Below are 23,176 nucleotides of genomic sequence, written 5' to 3'. Positions count from 1 at the left end.
TTTCCACCCTCTCTGGCTGCGACGCAGCGGTGAGGCCGTGGCTCGCTTCTTTCTCATGCAAAACAGTGCATGAGACTTTCATCTTGCACGACTCGAAGTGATAAAAGAAAGAGGAACAGTCTTCTCTCTTTTTTATTACCTTCCTCGCGTATGTATAGGACTAAATGCATTCTTTTTCGAAAACAATTTTGAAAAAGAACTACTAATCCTTAAATTCTTGAGGAATCCTTAGTTCTTATTGTCGCGATGGCCTCCCTGAAACCGAGAAAGATTTCGGTTGCATGAGGCATAGCAAAACCGGCACATTTTAGATTGGTACTCCGCTTTTTTCTTGCGACCGCTTCTCCCTGCCTTGGTCGCCATCCTCTTTCCAGACAGTGGATTCAGATATACGAGCTTGCAGATTGATAAGATATGGAGCACAGAAATACATCAACAACTTTATCGACCGAACGGCTCAATGGGATCTAAGTCGATGTCAATGGTAATATTCACCCTATGCTGTGCAACTTGAGCTTGCTGTCTACACACGAACAAGGGCTGCTCGTCGCAAACCATAATACAAAAGAAATCTGACAAACTTTCCACTATGTTTTCTAACAACAGCTATGCGATTTCTTCTCAGGCTTACTCACGCCCGCGACACGGCATCTACAAAGGAGGGGGGGACTTTGACTCTTCCAACTTCCAGGCAACATCCTAAGAGGATTACACCAAGATGCTCGTCGCGGCATCGCCTAAACATCCGTCAGAATTATTGACGACACAATCATGACATAGGCCAGGAAGAAGAACATGACGATCTGGATGAAGAACCTGGGGTTGTCTCTCAAGCTTGGGGCCCCCACCGATCTACTGCTTGAGAATACATGAATGAACTTCAAGTCAGTGACAAGCAAGAGGGCTGAGTGAACTGGGAAGAGATGTGTTGTCGCAGCATTCTTACCTTGCGATGCGCTGTGAGAGCCGATTGAAGGGCAGGCTCTGAATGAAAACGACGCCAGGTCCTGTGAGAGATGCTTTTAGCTGGTTGACACCCTGCATAAGATGATGCTTCTCAGTGCAACGAAACAAAGGAAATCTCAACACAAAGGAACATGCTGCTCTTCTTGAACAAAGTAATAGGAAAAGGAGAATCAGGATATACTCACCCCGAATACAAGGACTGCTCTTCTATGTGGGGTAGGGTTCTGTAACTGAAAGTTAATGGTGGTTGTCATAGCCACAATACAAGCACAATCAACAGTAATCACCTCCCGGGGAGCAAGAATTTTCTGCATTACTAACAAAGGTAGAGAGCAAAGCTCCCAAAGTTAGGACCCTGTCGAATTTACCAAAGTTGCAATATTTTGCTAGTGCCAAAACCAAATTAGCATCAGACAACAGGTTTCATGCTTGTGTGAAATAAAATAGAGATTTGGTGCTCCCAGAAAATCGTTTAACACAAAATACTGCAAGTATACTGAATCAGATGCTGTACTAAGTACTCCCATGTCAACAACATCCATATTTGAGCAAAAAGTAAAGTTTGCCGTGACATATTTCAGGTTTCAGCAATATATCGCATCAACATGTCCTAGAGCTTTTACAGAATCACAGATTTGTAATATTTAAGACCTAAAATATTCAGATCTAAACTTAACCAACATAAATAGCATTGCAGCTTTAAGCCTTTAATTACTAATATCTACATTAACACTCAACACTGCGATGTAAGGGTGAAGTGTACCTGATCCACCGCCGACAAGGAAGGCCATTCCTTGACCCCTAAGCTTCTGTTTGAGGATCATCTGTAGAAGAAAAATGTGCATCTTTCATTTCCTGGCAAACAGTTACCCAGAAGCATGCCAAATGAACTGAACACAAACTTGCAGGATCCACATGACCTCATAATCAATAAGGTAGCTCAACAATTACCCTACCTCTGCAGCAATTTCAATGTTGCGCGGCCGCTGATCAACTGTACTACTTGTGACTGACACATCATTGACCGAGCAGAGGAAAGAATCTGCCTGCAATTTGGTACATTAAGAGGTTCATGCGAATGTTTCAAAGCAGATTACAGTCTTCAAGATAATTTACCTGGCAAAGTAGTTCTCCACCAAAGTTCGCTAGATCTATCTGTAACAAAAGCAAGTAATTATGGTGAGACTAAGACAACAGCTTCGGTTGACAATATAAGTAATGTGTTTTAAGATACCATGACCACTAAAATGAGATATACATATTCGCAATGAGTGTACTAGTTTGACAAGATAAAACTGCAGCTACCTCTTTTTTAACTCAACAAAGACATTCTTAAAGCCAACATAGGCAAATAGGATAAACAAATTCATACTTAAATGTAACTTTAATGTTAATGCATCCTATTACCACCAAGAATTTATCTCGTCATTACTTCTAAAGGACGAAAATTCAATGTCTGCAGCCAAGGATATTTGGTAACTACACAGCTAGTAACACAAACAAGTGACATAATTCTATTTTGGTAACAAAGGATTTGTAAATTTTTAATGATGAGCAGAAATAATGATGTACTCCCTCCGTTCCTAAATACTTGTCTTTCTAGGCATTTCAACAAATGACTACATACGGACTAAAATGAGTGAATCTACACTCTAAAATATGTCTACATACATCCGTATGTGATATTCATTTGAAATGTCTAGAAAGACAAGTATTTAGGAACGGAGGGAGTAATTGGCATGAGCAACCTATGGCTTTGCATGGAAAGTATAGAAACAACTCAGAGCTAAGCTGAAAAATAGAAGATGAAGCTAAGACTTAAACAATGTAATGACTTCACAGAAAAGATATACTAACAGGCAGTATCCTCCCAGGAAATGGCGCAGAAATCCCCACATATCCATCATCAGGGCCAGGATTGAAGAAAACAGTGCTGGTTATGCTTTTTCCAAATATCCACTGCCACACGCCTCCATCGTTTTCAGGCAAGTAATTGTTGTCCATCTGAATGTTCCCGGACATGTAACACATTGTACCTAAAAAGGTAAAAAGTACAGCAATCAATGTTAAAAAATATCATGATTAGTTAACTGCTGCACGGCACCCTTCCGAACCGAATACCCCCTATTCGGCCCATTAACTGGGCCGGCTGATTTATCAGTCTGATAGCCAATAAAAGGCCAAATTATCGGGTGGGCGGACTAATTGCCCAAAATATAGCCTGTTTCCAACCCTTCTCCCAGCCGCATGTATCCCTCCCTTCTCCCGATCTAGGTTTAGGGCTCCCGCTCCTCCAGAGGAGCCGCCACCGCCGCTGCCACCGCCTCTGCCCCAAGCAGCCGCCAGCAACATCAGGCAGCCAGCGCCTCCCCTCCTCCAAGAGCCTCCCTCATCCGCTCGCCTCCCCTCATCCAGCAACAAGGAGCAGCTAGTGCCCCCGCCCCCGAGCTCGCCGCCTCCTCACCGACCAGCCAACGGCGCCGTCTTCCAGATTGCTTCCCCAAGCTTGCTACTCCTTCCTGCTTCGTCGCCTGCTCCTCCGCTCCTCTGTCCATGGCTTCCTCAAGCACCAAGGTAATCTCCCTTCTCCTATGTCATCTATGAAGATTGGTGTGTATGTAACTATGTAGCCCAGGATTGCATATTCCAATATTTAGTACTCCCTCCGTTCGGAATTACTTGTCTCGGAAATGGATGTATCTAGAACTAAAATACGTCTAGATACACCCATTTCTGTGACAAGTAATTCCGAACGGAGGGAGTACATTGTATGTTGCCATGTCGCCTAGGACATATCGATACGGCCCTAGTTAATCTACCAAGAAATGGGTTATCGATAATTCAGTTAATTGGCCGATTCGCCGATTAATCCCTACTCAGCTACCAGTCCAAAATCCTGAGGAAAAAAAACACACAAACAACCTCTATGAGCGTCACATCATACAACCTCTATGAGCGTCACATCATACATAGAAATAAAATAAGCGGCGCGATAAAGCACCTTGCAGTAACAACTATCAACACACGCTGATGCACAATGATTTTTCAAGGCGCTATTGAACAAAATCATAGTGGACATGCCAAATAGGTATACAAAACATTAAGATGGTTTAAGAATAATATACAATTGAAACTATGGATGTAACTTTTTAATAATTTCTGGCAAGTGCCACATGAATACCAGGCTAGCAGACCCGAGTAACTAAAAAAATGTATTCGGCATGTCACCCAAACTATACTTGTTGAGCTTGCAAGCTGCAAATTTCAGCCGCAGAACAGAAACGAGTCGGTTCAATTACCTGGTTTCGCAGTCAACTTGTCCTGCGACTTCACCATCACCTAAAAAGCATTTTGTTTCCCCACAAGTAATTAGAAATGATGACAACTCGATCCATCTGAATAAAGAACAGGCGAGTGAGAATTAGGCACCGGAAACTACCTGCAGGACCTGCACATCCCCACCGGATATCTGAAACGCCGTCACAGATCCCTGTTGGCTCTGAAAAAGGGAACCACGCAATTCAAACCGAATCAGATCATGAGAGGGGGTCCAATCGGGAGCAGGGCGCCACGGATCGTGCGGATCCAGCCCCGCGACCTCGAATCCAGACCTAGAATCTACGCGGGGACGAGAAACGTGCGAGATGAGGGAGCGGCACCGACCTGGTAGACGTAGGGCTGGAAGGGGGTGGAGAAGAAGGGCGCGGCCATGGCGGCGGGCCGGAGCTTTCTGGAAGCTTCTAGAAGCGATCAGTGGGAGCCGACTCGGAGCGTCGTCTTCGGGATCGGGGGAGTTGCCATTTGAGGAGGGGTTGCTTCGTGCTGACCTTTAATTACGAGAGGTTTTATTTATTTTGTGGTTTCCTACGTGGGGTTATCTGTGCCGTCGGTTGCGCGATGATCGGCGGCTGATGCGCGAGAGGCCACGTAGACTTTCTGCGCGCGTGGCCCTGTCCAATAGTTTGCCGTGGCTTGGGATGATGTGTCCTTGGCTGCAGACACTGACACTACCTGCGCGTGGCGGTGTCCACGTATACGGCACAAGCGGGACTGAATGCACTATGAGCAACAACAGCAGCTCTATAATAGGGCATGAAAACATGGTGGAGTAAAAAAAAATTAGGACACAAAAACCTTCTTTTCTTTTTGCACGAGCAAACGCCGTCTCCAACAGCAGCCCTATAATAGAGGAAAAAAATACCTTTTTTCATGAAATAAGACAAAACTGCTCCAATAGATGCTCTAAAATAAGACGGGAGCAGCGACAAGCCGACGGGGTTGGAGGGGCTGGCCACGCGGCCGCCGGTCGGTGGATGGATCCAAGGGTTTCTGGTCGCATGAAGGCGTCCGAAAGTAGCCTCACGTTTTTGGGCAGCCGCCGAAGTGCCCCAAATTTGTCGCACGAGGAGCCTTTTTTTGGGGCTGCCCAAAAAAGATTTTGCAAAAAAAACTAGGATCGGGCATCTGTTGGAGGCCCTTTTTTGGCTCTTTGCGCCCTAAACCCCTAAAAACGACTCGCGCCTATTATAGGATGACTGTTGGCGATGCTCTAAGATTGAAACTGCTAGTGTCTTCTACTCAGATGGAAAATAACTCTCCAACCAGTTAGACCTGGTCTGATAGAAATTTGTTTCTTGCAAGAGCGCATTGCCATGTAAAAAGAGTGGAAATATATAAGACTTTCGAATATAATCCACCTCGAGGAAATAATAAGGACATCAAAACCGGGCCCCTCCAGTCCTATCAGGCCATCAACACTTGCTCCCCTTCCGCGGCAATGCGGTGCAAGATGCAGATCCTTCCTCGGGTCTTTCTCATGCATATGCCCCTCGAGATGCCTCCCGTGGTCAATCACGAAGCAAAATCCAATGGAGCCAATCACAAGCGAGATGCCTCCGACACCTTCTCCCCCGCGACGTCATCTCTTTGGCCACCTCGCATATCCCTCGAGTGTGTGTAGGTATTCTTCTTCGTCAACATCTAGATCTGGTAGTGTTGCGCACAATCGCTTAGTCATTCGTGCTTAGGTGCAAAAGTATGATTCGCCATTTAGTTTATCCCACCTATAGTAGGGTGGTAAATCAGTATTAACCTCCAAGCTCCTCTCAATCCTTGAGATTTTATTTTATTTTGTTGCGTACACCTAGTCGGCGGTGGATGCGCGAGGGGTTGTGGCTGGTCCACATAGACTTCCTGCACGCGCGGGAGGTGTTCTACTGGTTGTAGTGGCATGGGGTGACATGTCCTAGGTAGATGTGACTACCTAGGCAGATTATGGGAGAATCGGTCAAAAGAATCGATAATCAAACTACACGACGTGCATGTACCCTTCCATCTTCGCGAGGAACCCCAGTCATCGTCGCCGCTATCATGGTCTCATTCTTCCACCTTCATTGCCGCCTTGGTTTCGTACAACCTGCCCCTTTAATCCGCTTAACACCACCACTCTCATCCCATTATCCTTCCTTCCTCTTCACATCATCGCGATCTCCCTCCCTGATTGCATATCATTTTGCTTTCAAATTCAACAGGAGGAGGGAGGGACAAAGAGATCGTTCACGCATTGTCGTCGTCCTCGGCAAAGGCGCACCACGTGCAGAGACGACTGTCTGTAGTGCCACATTATTCCCCTGAGTCGGGCTCCAAAATCCAGGTTATGCCCATCCATTTTCGTCTCATTTTTTGTGGGAAATCCATCATAGCATGCTTTGTTGATTAGGCAAAATAGTTACAACATTTATCAGGACGTTTACAAGAAAATCCGGGTGTTCATCAACCCAATTACAGAGAGTATCATGATCGTATGCATGCTTAGTTATGGTAAGCGATGAGTTCTTGGCCTTCCTCGGGTAATGCAAGAACTCCATGGTTGCTATCATGATGGCCAAAGTGCTCGACGTTAGACCATGGCATGGGTAGCCTGACCCAAAAACCCATGTCATGCCGAGTTAGGATTCGCATTCATGCCAAGCTCGAGCATCATTTTCTAGCCCAGATGATAGTTCAGGTTGGGCTCGGGCTTCTCTTTTTTAGGATTTCGAGGGCTTTCTGGCTTCAAGTCGAGCTTGCGCATGGAGGTAATGAAAAGTGTCATTCAGACTGGGCTTTCGGGCTTCAGACTTGCATTTTGGTTGGGCTCGGGCTTGCGAAGGTAGTGATTTTCAGGCTTCAGGAAGAGCTCGGGCTTGGAGTTTGAAGGTCAGGCCCGACCAATGATCAGGTTTACTGGGCATACACCGTCGTTGCCTCAGCTCAAAGTTTGTCCTGGCCGACAAAAGCATTGACCTCTTCGACTGCACGTGTCTCTCCAAATTTTGTCCTAGCCAAGGCAAACGGTTGGGCCCAAAGGGAAAAGGGCATAATCATCCTGTAGTAAAAGTTGCCCCAATGTGTCAACTCAATACCTCCGCTTGTAGTCAAAAAGCACTGGCGGAGGAACCGAAGGAGCTTAACAAGGCTCTTTTCTCATCAAGGGGGGTGGGGGTAGGTATTCGAAGTTGCACCAAGCAACTCCTCGCTATGGATGTGAAATCAAATAGTAGACCACCAAGGGAGAAAACCTTAAAACTCTCTTTATTACAGAAGGCTTAGGAATACAAAAAGAGTACTATCACAGTGGCACCCCACATAACTGACAATCCTACTGAGTTCTGGCGGCCAACCCCCCCCCCCCCCCCGCAAACAAAACAAGAGGAAGACTCGCGCAAGAGGCCGGTCGCACCATACCCGACAGGGAAGGACCTTGATCATCGTCAACTGCCACCTTGGAGGATGCCTGAAGGGTGTCAAAAGAAACCTCATGAACCGACAAGGGTACGTCAATCATTGCTATTGTAAGAAACTCCATGGACATATGCTGAACCAAGGAAGCCACGTTTCAACTGGTCCGGATATAGCCCACCAAGGAAGGGTCCTCAAAGGAATAAGGCCCTCATGCATGACTCGATTAGTGAGGAGGTCATGGAGAACGCAATACGCCTCTAGCAGCTGAAGATGAGCCATGTGGCGAGCCTAGGACTATAGTAGAAGTGCCTCCTCACCGCTAATCGCAACCATTTGGGTGTGGGCAGAACGTGCAACAACTGTGTCCACTCGGAGGGTGCTCGCCTAGGCATCCGCCTAGGTCGGGGCCGGACGATGAGACACAAGCGACTCCTAAGGGAAAAGAAAGAGGCGTGAAGATAAGTGCAGGAAAACGAACCTAAAAGGCTTATATTGGCAAGATACCTTTAATCGTCACTCAATGTGTGCGAGCCAAGCATCAGTCGGGCCATTGGATGAACTCGCAATGGTTTGGGGTGGCGACCGTCGGGGCATCCCCAACTCCGAAAGAAGGTGGGACATGATTCAATGAGCTAGTCTGGTCCCCTTCGAAATTTACAAAAAAATGTCGTCCTCTGCCAACACCAAAGCTGGAAAAGAAAAAATGATAAGACGAGCAAATTCATTAAAAGTTGCTTGTGATGATCGACAAGACGAAAGAGGAGACAAGAAAGGATCATGAGGAACCAAAAATGAAATGGAGGCACTTGTGAAGACATTCATCGATCAAGCCCATGCTATCATCACTCTTTTCCTTTGCCTGTTCCTTCTTACCCTCCTCAAAATAAAGAGAGACGAGAGATAATTAAAGCTAAGGTATGGCTACATAATGCGGGTAGAAGTTGGTGTACATATATTAGAGCAAAGAGAGAAAGTATTAGGAAGGCTCAAACTCATCGACTCTCCTAATGATGATGAAGCTCCCGTAGTTGCTACGGGTCGCAGAGCCGATGGCAAGGCTTCAGGGTCCTAGGTTGCGAGAACTCCTCCACAGGCAGCGATACAATGGTATCTAATGGCCAATCAACATTCCCCTTTATGCTTGAAGGGTTCAAAACGTTCTCTCCTCTGCCACCTAATGTACCAAGTGCCGAGGACTAGCGACTCCCACAATGATTGCTTTCTTGATTGTGTAAGTAGTTCTTCCAAAATAACACTCCCATACATCTCCAAATCTTTTACCACACCAATTATTTCATGCAATCCCAGGTCACTCCAAACTTCCTTGGCACTTTTACAAGTGAACATAAGATTCATGATGTGTCTATTTGCTAAATTCTTTATACCCGAAACAATACCATGTAGAGCATAACATACAATTTGTTGTATCTTGCCGAGAATTTGAAGTTTCCACATGATATCCCACACTAGGTTAGTTGTAGATGATCCTTGTCTGTCTCCCCTTCTAGTCTATGCTCCATATTGGTGTTGCCCTACGACATAATAAGAAGAGCAAACATAGAAACTACACGATTTTGTGTGGCCCTATGTCATAAAGTCCTCAGTCATGTGTAAACTAAGGGGAATGCAAAAAATTCTTTCTACATCCAAGCTAAGGAAAATATCCCGGAGCAGTAGTTCATCCCATTGTCATGTCTATGGATAAATCATCTCATCAAGTGTTTGCAATAATCTTTGGCCCCTGAAGTTGTCACTTTTCTAGTTGAGCTACAAGACGCCCAATGTCCCTCCCAAATATTTATGTTGTTTCCGAAACCAACTCTCAAGATGTTTCCTCTCATAAAAGTGTGTAAACAGATGTATTACTCAGCCATGTAGAAGAAGATCCCCTCTTAGGTCCAACTTTCAATAAATTTTCATTAGGGTAGTACTTAGCCCTTAGGACCCTAGAACATAAGGTTTCTGGTTTAGTGATCAGCGTCCAACTATATTTTGCTAATATTGCAAGATTATGCATGCAAAATCCTGAAACCCATTCCCCGATTCTTCTTTGGGGTCCATATTCCCCCCAAGCATGCATTCTTTTTTGTTCATTTGTATCTTCCCACCCTCCACCGTAGCAAAAAAATTGAGAGACTGAATTACAACCTTTAGTAAGACCTGTTTCCCTACAATAGATAAAAAAATCCCTCCATACTTTCAACTTCAATAATTCTTTCAAGAAGGTGTATGAAACTCTCACTCTTACATGCACCCACCATTGGAGGAAGGAGGAGATAGTTATCAAAAATATTCTCAGTCATGGTACTTAATTCAATGCAAACTTGGGACTTAACGCCAACATTAACATTTTGGACTAAAATAATTACTACATTTAAATTCACAAATCATTTGTCCAAAGGTTTTCACAATATTGATGAAGAACTTGTCTCAACGAGGTTGCACTAGTCAAGTTTTCCTTCATAAGGATCCAATAATCATTAGTAGAAAGTAAATGAGAAACTGATGGTACATTTCTACACACCCTTACACCTTCAATGCAACGAACCTATGAACCAATAAACTTGACAAACCCTCTGTGCATATTTGGAACAAATAGAGGGACACTGGATCTCCCTACCAGAGTGGGTACAAAATTTTCAATATAGATCATTAAGTCTAACCTTGTAATTAACTGACTTTACACACCCCATCAACATGTCAAGCATATTTTTACAAAAACCTAGCATGAGTGGCATCTTCTCTAGAAAAGCCCACTCATGTAGTCATAATCTTTATGTATGTCTAGTTTATAGCGCAATAACACTCCCGTCATTCTTATTTTTTAAGCATATGCATACATTCATAGGCCACTAGTATGTTATCGGTAATAAGCCAGTTCGCGAAAAAATGCACTTCAAATATGGGATATTATATCATCAAAACATGCTTTAATCTCACATAAATAGTTTTTAATATAACCTTATAGCGCACATTGCCTAAACTAATGGTCCTAAATTGGATAATTTAATCTGAACTTTCTACCTTAGGAAGAAGAATGATGGCATGGTCATTCTACCCCTGAGGTATCAAGATATCATGTTCTCACTAATTACTGCTAGAACTTTGCTACAAAGTGAATACCATATGCCAACATTTTTAAAAATATTGCATGCAAACATTCCGTAATGGGGCTTTCAGATCACCAATAGATAAGATATATATTTTAATATCATCTACCAACTAAGGTTTTTAAATTTCATCATTCATGTCCCGAGAAACATGAGGTACAACCTCTCCAAAATAACCAGTTCAACATAATCAACTTCAGTACTAAATAGGCCTAAGAAATCATTGGATTTAGATGAGCTATACCTTCTCACAAAATTCTATGCATATATGTTAGGCCCTTAATTTGATTTTGCTGCCTTCTCAAACTTGCCAAATGATCAAAATAGCTGATGTTGCAACCTCCATTTTTTCTAGCAAATTGCTCTAATTCTTTAGCCCCACTATAATTTTTCTTATTCAAAAAGATCTCCATCTCGAGCAAGGGCTCTTTCTACCGAGCTAGATTCTCGTCTCTGATGGAACTTCTTGTAACTCCCCCCAATTCTCTTTGAGCTCCTCTAAGCTTGTTTCATTTAATTTTTATGACAACTATGCCCCACATATGAAGTATTTTGTGAACTAGGGCCAATTTTCCCACCTAGCTGCCTCATTTGAATTTTGGCCCAGTCCCAGACCAAGCCGCTTAAGCCACCTCACAAAAATAGGCTTCCTTCTACTAGCAAGCCTCAAATCACATCACTTCAAACCCATGGTTCTCATCATCTTTTTGCTTCACCCTTGTGCATCAAAAGTGGTGGATTGTCCGACTACTATACTCCAAATTCTCTAGTAAAACACCAGCAAACTTGTCATTCCACTTCATATTTGTGAGTGCATAAACAAGTCGTTCAGAAATTCTTCCTCGATGGCACGTGTATCGATTACCAACATAACCAAAATATGAGAGGTTGTACTCTTGTATAACACCCCTAAATGCTTGCATGAAATTCTGTATATCTGAATTCCCATCATCTTTTTCAAAATGATACATGATTTCATTCAAGTCACCCAAAACCATCTACAAGATGTCAAAATGAAGTGAGATCTCTGAGTCTCTGCCATGACAAATGTTGTCCATCCACTTTGGCTTACCATGCATGCATGCGAATCTTTCTCCTGCCCACTACCGATTAAAACATCAATATAATTGGATGTCTTGTGCGTCAGTGAGATTCTAGAGAAGTAACAAATCACCACTTCTCCCGTCAGTACGAAAAACTTCTTTATGATTCATCTTTTAGTATCGACGAAGAGATTCGGCCAACCACGAATTGAGATGGGTTTCAGGTAATAAGATGATGTCTCCCCCCTTTGCTACCGGACGTCTAGAAGCGCAAGAATTGTCACAAGTTTTTGGAGGCCACGATAGTTCCATATCCCCCTCGAAGGTGTCAATGATGGATTAATTTCATTTTCATATGGAATCTCATGTCCTTCCGTCTTTGGCTCTTCATATCAACCTAACTTCTGTCTATGTTTTCAAGTATAAGTACCTCATTAGAGACTATCCCATTCGCAGCTGATGGTGGATGACCATCCTTCAGGAAAGTGTCATCCGGCCCAACCAACCTGCTCCTAGCTCCAGGTGCATTGTTCTAGATAAGAGGCCTATGACCCGGTGTTAAATTAATGATGCCCTTACAGATAAGGACACGAAGCCCTAACAGCAACCGGTACAACACAACACAACACTAAAAACACGTGGAGAAAACTTAAAAAACTATGGCATGATACAGGGCGCCCAGGATTAGTAGCAAAGCCCTCACACATGATCAAAGAATCGATGCCGAGAAGGAGGCCACCATGTGAAGGAGGCTAGCCATCGACAGTGGCTATGCCATCACCTGGCCGTCCAGGACACCAGCACCAACATGCTTCATTGCCTAAAGGAGCCCCCCCTGCTCCTCGCCTTGGCTTGAAGGGTGCCACACCATCAAACAATGAAATGCTCACCTCCCTAGAGCACAGCTGGACACTGACGCCAAGACCCCAAAGGAAGGCCTTCCAACACAACCACCTCACCGGACCTAGCTCCTATGAGAGAGCAACACCGTCGAGGCACGGAACAGTCACACGATGATAAGAAACTGCCATCCATGAACCCACCTTGACGGCCGGCAAAGTGGGACCTTGCTCATGAGACGGGGCCTCCAAGAAGGGAACAACGGCATGGCGCTGCCACCGCTCAGTCTGGAACAAGCCAGACAAGGGTTTTCACCCAAAGCCCAATGGGGAGGCCACCCACAATGACACCTCCAAGGAGGGGAACAATGCCCAAAGGCGTTGCTATCACTGGCACCGACACCGCCGGGAAAAGCTTTCGCTTGGGACATGGCCACCATTACCCAGGTCCATCGATCGTGGTCAACCAAGAGGAGATGCAGACGACGGCCAAAGTAGAGCGGGATAGAACCGAAGACCACACCTGGCCGACAAACGTCTCCAAAGTGAGCCACATCGCTGCCCAAACAGCCTAGGGGACACACGAGCACCCACGCCATGACACCCGCCAGAATGGTGCCATTGTGCCCACCATCTGGAGCCTCCGCTCTGGCGACCGAGGGGATCCACCCTCACCCACCACCCACTGGGCGGTGGACCGCAAGCACGTAGCCAGCCTCTCCTGGTGCCGCACTAGTGCAACTCCACCTATCGCGGCCACACCAAGCGTGTATCTTTCTCGCACAAAGACAAATCACGACCAAGATCTGCGCTGATGGACTCCCAAAATAGCAGCCACATGGGCCACCGACGAGAAGAGGGTCGTGCCCATGAAGACCATCGAGAGCCACCAGATCCAGCGGCGGGCGGGAACCCATCCGCTACCACCGGCTCCCATGCGAGGAGACGCACCACCTGGGCACGAAGGCTGCAACCTGCACCCGCCTATGGCAGCGCCACCCCCAGGCAAGGCCACAGATGACGACGGGGAGGGAGGGGGTTCTAGATCTGGGCAGGGCGTCGCTTGCGAGGAAGAGGGCAAGCCCGGGAGCAGCAGAGGGGAGGAGGAGGCGGAGGCACCCCGCCGCCGCCGCGAGCCGGCCGGAGGCCGCCAACAGTGACGACAAGGAAGGGGAGCATGGAGGAGGTGGTTGTTGGGGCGGCGGCGGCTGTCGCCTCATGAGCCGCGCATGCGACCCACGAGACGCTAGGGCTGCTTTCCCTTAAGACCCTCCTCCAGGTGCATTCTTTCCATTACCATCCTCAAACCTTTATTCTAATTTGTACCCTTATATTCTCATTCAGAGAAAAGCTTAGGCGCTGGCCTCTTCCACGCCCTCTACATCTACCTCTATCATCACCACCATGACGTTCACTTTACCAAGTTCCTCTAAAACAAAAAAAAAATCAGAATTAGCCACTCACCAAAATATTTTTTTATCATGGATTCCTTCACCACATTATGTCACAATGTGTCCCATCATGCCACAAAAGTCACAATAATTTAGGAGTTTCTTGTATGTCACCATATGCTTCACTCTTTCCTTAATCATGGTTGGAACAGAGTGAACCAGGGGAACATTCACATCCAAGTAAACACGAGCTTACAGAAACTTGGATGTATTTCTTTTACCTTCATTCACAAAAACTTTAAACGATGGGCATACAACCTTCTTTGCAACCCTCTTTTCTGGTTCCGTCTTCTTCATCAGTCCATCCGGCACCCCATGAATTTGGGCCTAGACTGGGATTTGTCCAGCTTGTACTCTAACATGTTTGAAAAGCCATCGTACCCTGAAGCACAATGGCATCTCCCCTAAAGAGCCACGAGCCCCCTTCCATCACATGTTTCCAGTCACGGAGTCATTGACATTGGACCATAAAAAATTGATCCAAGGACCTTGAAAGTTACATCTTGCATCGACTATGCTATTCACATGGATTTCATCATTGTAGTGTGGCTAAAAGTTTTGTTGTGTGAACCCTAGAAAGGGCCAACCATCTGATGTCCTTTACTAAATCATCTAATTTGGGCCTAGATTAGTATTTTATCCATCTTATACCGGAACATGTTTGAAAATCCATAGTACCCCTGAAGAACAATGGAATCACCCCTAAAGAGCCACGGGTCCCCCTTCCATCACATGTTTCCAGTCACAAAGTTATTGACGTTGGACCATAAACAAATTTGATCCAAGGACCTTGAAAGTTAAATCTTGCACCGAGGACCATGTTATTCGCATGGATTTCATCATTGCAGCGTGGCTGAATGTTTTGTTTGTATGAACCCTAAAAATGGCCAACCATCTAATGTCATCTACCAAATCATCTAATCCTCTAAGAAATCCATATTGGTTCCTTCTTCTCAGGGAGGCACAACCCTTCCAAATGATCTATAATATCATGTCTTCCGCACCTAGATCATGGCTTAGAAGAGTAGTTTGTCAATTGGCCAGATAAAGCGAGGAGGAAGAGAAGGATACTTCCATCATGGGTGAGAAGTATCGTCTAGGGGCAGGGGTGTGGTGCACTTGTTAAATGATTAGTAATTCCAAGAACCAGTTGTGCTCCAGTGGTAACAATGAAGGATGTGCCTCAAAGCCATCCGACCAGGAGTGCAAGATGTGGACTTAGGATATGAACTAGTACATCTTTGTTGTGCCACTACACTGGGAGGACATTGCCAATAGCATAGATGGTTGGTCATGATGGCCTCCTTTAGAAATTTATCATGAATGTGAATTCAAAGAATTTTCTTCATGTGATTTCTGGCAAATTTAGTGGTGGGAAAGTATATCTTAGCGTTGGTTTAGTTGAATTTGAGATACACATTTATGTAATTCTTTTTTTTCCAGGTTCACAATGGATTGGTAAAAAGAAGGAATGTACCCAAGGAGCTTTATCTATCAAAACTATGTAGAAGTGAGAATGGCCTTATTGCAGTACCCGTTGTTGCTAGCACATATGGTAGGGGTTTGCCCTATGCTCCTGAAAATTGGCCATGTAGTGGAGATGAATGGCATTGGAAAGTGGTGGGAAATAGATCTACTATGAGTGGGCACTGGTCCGATAGGTAAATGGTTTCAGCAAGGACTTAGTAGGTTCTGAAGTTTAATAGTTTTCCATGCAAAAGATGCAAAAGTATTATAAGGTTATTTTATATATTAGCTATAGCATTGCACCAACGAAAAATAGCATATGAATTATTCACGTTTTATATGGTTGATTTAAAAAATGAATCGCTTCGGCATTGCTGATTTATGTTGTGGAACCAACTTTGCACAGGTATCTTATCCCACCCTCACGTTTTTGTGCTACTAACAAAAGTATAATACTGAGAAGTAAGCAAGAAGTTATAAAGTTTATCAAGACACTATTTCTCGATGTTGAACCCGACACATTTTTATCTATGTTTATATGGAGTATCCGTGCTAAAGGGAGCATGACTCAAAGAGGTTAGTCCTTTCTATTGCACTTTGATGTTAAATGTTAAAAATATATTCACTAGACAAGAGTATGGGTAGTAAATGTTTCCGAAGTTGCTTCCTGGTATATATTGGGATATTTGCAGCTGTCAGGACATCAACAACCATAAGAACATGTACTGAAATTAATGAGTAGGTAATTCTTAAATGTAGATATTTCATTGTAGTTTACATAATGCAACAATACCAACAACCACTATAACACATTCCATCTATGGAAGCTTTTATAAATTGTAAATGTGATTTATTTTTGTATCTCCCGACCGTGTCGTTTCTTCCATATCTGGGTCCTTAGATTTTTTCTATTTGAACACATGTATTGATATTTTTGGAGGAAAGTAACATGGTAGAACTAATTAATAAACACGCATGGGGCTCTATAGATCTTCCATTTACTTTCCCGCTATGTACTAAATAACTTTATTATTAGAGGAGCACTCAATATTCATCTCCATTCGGGTATTGGCTTACTGATATCAGTATTAACATTTATATCAAACATATTTATGTTTTTGGTGGTTTGTTTCACATTTCAATCCCATCGTTTTCATGCAAGTGTATATGAATTGGTTGCATCTGATATATTGTCGTGACTCTGCATGTCCTTTCCATACATCTACACTTTGTTGGATCTACATCATTGACTTTGTTCATGTGTCCCACTTAATATACCTCCTAGATACTCCCTCTGTAAAGAAATATAAGAGCATTTAGATCAAAACAAAGGTGAACATGGTTCCACGCACACCCACGTGAATAGTAAACAAAAAGTACTAGGAAAATTGGAAAAAAAATCTACAGTTTTTGGGTAACAAACTTGGTTGATCATTCTACTCACGTGTGAAGTTTCATGAAGTATTGACACCCGTGGAATTCTAAGTGAAGAAAATAGAATTAGGACCTTACTATTCATTAAACATTGTTTTCTAATCGATTTTGTCATTTTTTCCCAGAATAACAAGGATGTAATTTCTTTGTGAAACTTTGTACGCGCGTATATCGGTTGACTAAGTATGTTACAAAAAGTATTCAGATTTTTTTATTTTTTCTAGTATTTTTTTTTCAAATTTACTAAAGGGGTGCGCGTTGAACCATGTTCACTAAATCCGCATCCCGTTTAGATCACTTGATCTAAACGCTCTTATATTTCTTTACGAAGAGAGTACAAGATAACCCATCAGCGGAAGTTGTGCATTCGATTTATTTAAAGAAAAATAATATGGGTTGGAGACACTACCAATGCAAATAAGTATACAAGGGAGAAAATAAAAAAATGAGAAAGAAGGCAACACTGGCATGTTGTCAAAGATTTCACTGTAGTTGCCATTATGCATTGAATCTCCTTTCACTATTATATCAGTTGTGAAGCCTTGGCACCTGTGTTTTTTAAGTCTACATCTAATCCGGGAAGTTCTTTAAGCCATTATTGTTCAGTGGATGCACATGCTTGTTATTTTCTACGTGTATACATGTTTGATGATTAGTTTATATACATATTGTATTTTGGATGACGTGTCAATATTAGTTTATATATATATATACACATATCAGTTTGCATAACTTATCTTCTTCCCAAATTCTAAATTCTAGCCGCCAATATGATCCTTAAATATTCACCATGTGTACTCCTACTTCCACTGGTCCAAGTGACACCGAGCTTCACTCAGCTCATTCAAGCAGTGGTTTTCACCATAGTGCTAACTCATATAAAGGAAAGGAAAACAATTTTACTCGTCCAAGACTTTCATGCAAATTTGCACTAATCTTGCTCCTTAGTTTTCTTCATATCCAACCTAGGGATTTCTTGAGAATTAATCTAGTACTGTAGAGGCATCACATAAGTAAATGAACAACTTCTTATTTGATATGTTAATTGTTTGGTGTTCTCTATGACAATATATTCAGGAAGCATCATTTATATTGCCTTTCAGTATTTGTTGTTGTTTCTGCATACATTGTCCATTTTTGTGTTCTTCTATAACAACTTAATATCTCCAGGAGCTCAACAAGTGAGGGGCCTTGAACTTGAAACTCTCACAGTGGATCCAACTGAAGAGATAAATGGAATAATTGAGCCGTCATTAGCACTGGGTTATGATAACTTCTCTACATTTCCTAATTTCTATCATGACAGTTGTTGCATTATCTGCGGTAGAACTGTTGACTATTCCTTTCGAGGTTATAACTACATAAAGTGCAAAGTAGTTGTGGGTGAGAACAACATATGTGGGCATGTTGGGCACCTTGATTGTGCTTTTCAACATTTGTTGGCTGGAACTGTTGGAGGAGGTACACCCATGGATGTGCAATACTACTGCAGGCGATGTGATAGCAAAACCAACCTAATGATGCATGTGTACAAGCTCTTGGAAACATGTCTATCCCTTAGATCAAAGGAGGAAATTAAGCCTATCCTAGATTTGGGCTTAAATATCTTGAGTGGTTCAAGACAACCACAAGCAAAAAACTTGGAGAACTACATGGGATTAGTGATGTCAAAGGTGATGTGATTTATTTTATTTGCTCTTAATAAGATAGACCCTAACTATTTCCACCCATGATTGGTGCTGACACAAGACTATGGTTGGATGGTCTATTGTTTATAATGCAGATTAATAGTAAGGTTGATCTTGCTGAAGATTGGAAAATGGATCATGGTGATGGCATGGAAATACCGTGTGCAGGTGAACTTATTGTTTAGTGAACTGATAGTATGATATAAGTATACGACCAGAAAATCTTTTTCTAGGAATTCACATGTCATCGTAAAAGGTCCCAACCTAGTTGTAATTGTTGGGACATGTAGTTTTAAATGTAATTTAGTATAATGCAACTCTATATATTATGCAAAAAAATTGATCTAGGTGTTCAAACCCATATGAGGTTTATCCTACACAATACCATATTTTAGAATGGGTAACAAAATGCTTTGGTAGCCCCGATAAGTTGTAAATTGCTGGGTTTGGCCCGTTCTGTAATAGTTGTTCTTTGCTATAAGAAATTATTAATCCTCATGTTTATTGTAATGTCAAAGAACTACTTGGATAATTGGTGTTCTGTCCTTGTTAGTTTTTCGTTCACATATTGCTTGCGCATAACTTGGTTCTTTTCTTCTTATGGCTAATGCAGAAGAATTTTTCCCACCCACAACCAATGCCACGATGCTAGGGGATGAGAAATATCCATATCAAATCAATCCACATGTTGATCATGAGCTACAAGGTGCTGCTAAAGGTGTTCCAGGCCACACTTGAACAGGAAAAGTTCAAGGACATGCTCAAAGTTTCCAAGGGATTTGGGGAAATAGTGGAAATTTCGTTAATGGTCATTTCAAATTATCAGCTGAATAGTTCAAAGTTCGAGTAGCATAAACCTAGATTCCATAGTTTATTGTAAACCATACTCTGCAATGTTATTGTACTATTGTATCTACCGTGTCTCCTTGTTGTAAGCTGCTAACACAGCATATTAGCTTGCTCTAAGAGAATTTGCCCCAGTATTAAGCAACAATCGCTCCCATATTTAGGAAAAATTGCTCCAACATTTTTAATTATTAGTTTCAGACATTAAGAGCACATTTAATGATCATTATGTTGGTAATTTTTTTGTATACTCACTACAAAAAAATACACTTCCGTGATGATACGTGTTTGTCACAGTAGGTCGCATTTTCTGTCATGCATGTACATCCATGACGATTTTATGACAGAATCAAGATAGTCATACCTGTGCTGTCGTAGAAGTGTTCCATGACATTACCAAAATTATCATCACGGAAGTGTCCACTTCCATGACGGTAAATCCCGCGTCACAGAAGTGCTTTCGTCAAGGGTGACCGACATGTGGCATCCACCGTAACGGAACGCCGTTAAGCTATCGGGTCGGGTTTTGGATCCAATAACCCATTAACAGCCCCGACCAATGGGGATTTTCCACGTGTAAAATCATCATTGGCTGGAGGAAACACGTGTCGGCTCATCGTTGGGACAGATTTCATCCACTCATTGGACATAAGGCGCCTATGATACGTCGACACGTGGCACGGCCCAACAGAGGCCCATTCCTGTGAAAAGGCCGGCCCGTTTGACTTGGTCAAAAGGTGGCGGGCCGGCCCATGTAAAGCCTGTTAACGGCATGTTCGCATATAGCCCATTTACAACCCGCTAACCCAAGGCCCGTTACGCCCTATCCAAATTAGGCCCAGTAGCGTCATCTGGGCCACCCAATATGATTCCAGCCCGTTTTCACTTCTGGCCCATGTATGGCCCATGACGTCTTTCGGCCCATATGAGGCCCTATGTAACTCTTGGCCTATTAACGACCCGTGGTGAAACTGGCCCGTAATGAACAGTGTATCACTTTACACCCATTAACGGCCCGTGGTGAAACTGGCCCGTAATGAACAGTGTATCACTTTATACCCATTAACGACCCGTTATTCCGTTGGCCGTTTCCAGCCCATGTTATCTTTCAGCCTTCTCAGAGCCCATTTATTCTTGGGCTCATTTCCAGCATTCGTTTACTTACGGCCCGTTACTGTCATTTTCTGCTTGTGGGCCAAATGCAGCCCGTGGTTACAGTCGGCCTGTTTGTGGTCCGTTAATACGTTGGGACGTTTTCATAGCGTCATCAAATACGGCCTATTAACGATGGCCCGTTATGGTCGGCCCATGAACGGACGATTCCAACTCTAGCCCGTTTACGGCCATAATGCGGCCTGTTATTGGCCCATGTTTGGCCAATCGATCATACTGCCCGTATAAGGCCCATTGATGATACGGCCCGTAGAAGGCCCATTGTTTCTACGGCCCATAGAAGGCCCACTATTTCTATGGCCCGTAGAAGGCCCACTGTTTCTACGGCCCGTAGGAGGCCCAGTGTCACTATAGTAAATATTAGCCCATGGTTATTGTGGCCTAGTTTTAAAAAATAGGTTATTGCAGCCACTAGCAAACCGCAGAAAAAGAACTGCAATGACTACAAGCAAACAAATAAACAAGACAACAAGGAAATAAATAAGCAAGCAACTTACGCTAGGCTATCACGGCTATCACACATATTACATCCACTGGGCATCAAAGTTCGCCACCAGTGCAAATAAACGCGCCGACAAAAGAATATACAAAACTGAGAGTACTTCAGAAGGCACTAGGCCTGGCCACGTCGGGCCCCCCAAACAGCTGAAGAAGCTGAGTAGACCTCAGTTGTGTCAACGATAGATGGATCAACACTAGATTTAAGGCATGATGGTGCGCACGGCAGTCCTCTGACATCTTCATTGCATCTTTGACTTCAAGTCGGAGCTGAGCTGAAGCAAGCCTTTCCGCTTTAAGTTGAGACTGAAGAAGTCGAACTGATTGAGGCAGCGACTGCACAGAGGTTGTCTCACACCTTCTGCTGAGTAGCTTCAACTCACTGTCTTCATCAAGACAGGACCTTGGGGTCATCTCGCTGTCCTCAAGATGGTTTGGCTCACTATCTTCCCTAAAGTTCCGCCTAGCGTAAGAGATACGAGTCTGAAAGAGAAAGAAGGAGACACGTAACAGGTTTCACAATTATATAAGCAAATAAATGGATCTGTTCTGCATAAGGAACATGTTTTTACAACTACAATTTGAAACTGGTAGTTGTTGCAAACATCCAATCAGATGTAAACAGCAAAGCAAACAACAGTGGAGGAAATGATGCCTATCCAAATCTATACTAGAACAAAGTTTGAAGGCTTGAGAAGGATGAACTTACATTACATGTTAACACGGGCTGGACAAAGCTCTTCTCCATGTTGATGGAAGGATAATTCAATAAATTCCCCAAAGAAAATTCTTTATAAGCGTTGCCATTATTCTACATTTTGCAAAGAGTAAATATAGATCAAATAATATTGGAAGAAACAGAGGATAATGAAGCTCAGGTGCAGACTGATGATACATAATCAAATAGCAATTAATTAAGTACAGCGTTACAAGGCAAAAGGGAGAGAGGTACTGACAAGAGCAATGCAGAGCCCATTATTGTTTTGAGATCGTATGATCCTTTGAGCAAGGAGATTCATCTGAAATTAGTTTTCGTACAAGAGAGAAGGTAAGGCAGAAGCAAAAATTTAGGAGTTCAAATTTTGAATTGATATCATAGACAGTACCTGACGCTGGGCTCCCAGCAGTTCTAATAGGGGTTTGGCCACTGGAGTAGGGGTAAAGTGTGGTACAGTTGGGCCTGTGTTTTCTGTGGCTGCTGATCTATCTGATTTAACAGGTATCACTACCTTTTGCAAATACCTAGTTTGTACTCCTTGAGGATCTTCACTCACCCTCTTCCTTTTGGACATCTATTACGAAAGAACAACATTTGACTGGAAAACATAGTGTGACGACACATGGAATAGGTACAGAAAATGGATAGGTATGGCATATACTCATATATGATGCTTAAACTAAGCAGATGGTGTAACAAAGTAGAAGTAATGCAAGAGGTCAGATGCAAAATATGTGCGACCAATACAACTTTGCAAAGTTAGAGCAAGCACCTTGATGGGTGAATAAGATAGGCCATCCTCCACCATGCCAAGTTTGTTAGCCAGTGGATCATTCCGCAATATTCCTCTCGTGCGCCCATTCTCATATTCATTTTGATAATGTTCAATATCTGACATGCATGAAAACATAAAAACAAGTGAGATTTTCTTTGTAATGCAGAAGTGATTCTAATCCAATACTGCCTCCCTGTAAACCCCTTTGTGCTATCTCTGCAATTCTTTTAAAAGATGCCATGCATGCTGTAATTTGTTGTGTGCATTAATACAATGTGGCCTACTACTCAAAATATGAGAGCTCCAGAAGTGATGACACTTCGCAGATGATAGCTTCAACATATAGTAAAGAAGAACAAGTCGACATGACCTGACAGATTCAAAATATACTAAGGGAGAACAACTCGACCTGACCAGTCGACCGCAAGAGAAGAGTATCATCTTA

The 23,176-nt window shown here is 43.2% G+C and overlaps 2 protein-coding genes across 2 annotated transcripts; one reads left to right on the top strand and one right to left on the bottom strand.

The window, feature by feature from the left end:
• Positions 1-382: 382 nt before the first annotated feature.
• On the bottom strand, positions 383-4,809 carry LOC109778954 (uncharacterized). Its single transcript, XM_020337534.3, has 10 exons — positions 4,630-4,809; positions 4,406-4,465; positions 4,266-4,305; positions 2,824-3,002; positions 2,083-2,121; positions 1,923-2,012; positions 1,730-1,790; positions 1,152-1,282; positions 947-1,038; positions 383-855 (listed from the first exon to the last, which is right to left on the bottom strand). Exons 1-10 carry the CDS (start codon positions 4,675-4,677, stop codon positions 738-740), a joined length of 858 nt encoding a protein of 285 aa, XP_020193123.1. The 5' UTR covers positions 4,678-4,809; the 3' UTR covers positions 383-737.
• Positions 3,009-19,809, top strand: LOC109778945 (uncharacterized). Its single transcript, XM_040390877.3, has 6 exons — positions 3,009-3,540; positions 15,576-15,793; positions 16,006-16,175; positions 18,204-18,706; positions 18,817-18,889; positions 19,335-19,809. The coding sequence occupies exons 1-6, from the start codon at positions 3,520-3,522 to the stop codon at positions 19,457-19,459; spliced, it is 1,110 nt and encodes a 369-aa protein (XP_040246811.1). The 5' UTR covers positions 3,009-3,519; the 3' UTR covers positions 19,460-19,809.
• The last annotated feature ends 3,367 nt before the right edge of the window (positions 19,810-23,176 follow it).

The sequence above is a fragment of the Aegilops tauschii genome, chromosome 5 (genome assembly GCF_002575655.3).
Source record: "Aegilops tauschii subsp. strangulata cultivar AL8/78 chromosome 5, Aet v6.0, whole genome shotgun sequence".
Classification (NCBI taxonomy): Eukaryota; Viridiplantae; Streptophyta; class Magnoliopsida; order Poales; family Poaceae; genus Aegilops; species Aegilops tauschii.
This window is presented reverse-complemented; position numbering and strand designations above follow the sequence as displayed.

Coding starts and splice junctions, on each gene's coding strand:
- LOC109778945 (XM_040390877.3), top strand. CDS start 3,520: ATGGCTTCCTCAAGCACCAAG. Junction 15,794..16,005: donor AGTGGGCACTGGTCCGATAG/GTAAATGGTTTC, acceptor AACTTTGCACAG/GTATCTTATCCCACCCTCAC. Junction 18,707..18,816: donor TGGGATTAGTGATGTCAAAG/GTGATGTGATTT, acceptor TTTATAATGCAG/ATTAATAGTAAGGTTGATCT.
- LOC109778954 (XM_020337534.3), bottom strand. CDS start 4,677: ATGGCCGCGCCCTTCTTCTCCACCCCCTTCCAGCCCTACGTCTACCAG. Junction 4,466..4,629: donor TCCAGCCCTACGTCTACCAG/GTCGGTGCCGCT, acceptor TCCCTTTTTCAG/AGCCAACAGGGATCTGTGAC. Junction 4,306..4,405: donor GGGATGTGCAGGTCCTGCAG/GTAGTTTCCGGT, acceptor AATGCTTTTTAG/GTGATGGTGAAGTCGCAGGA.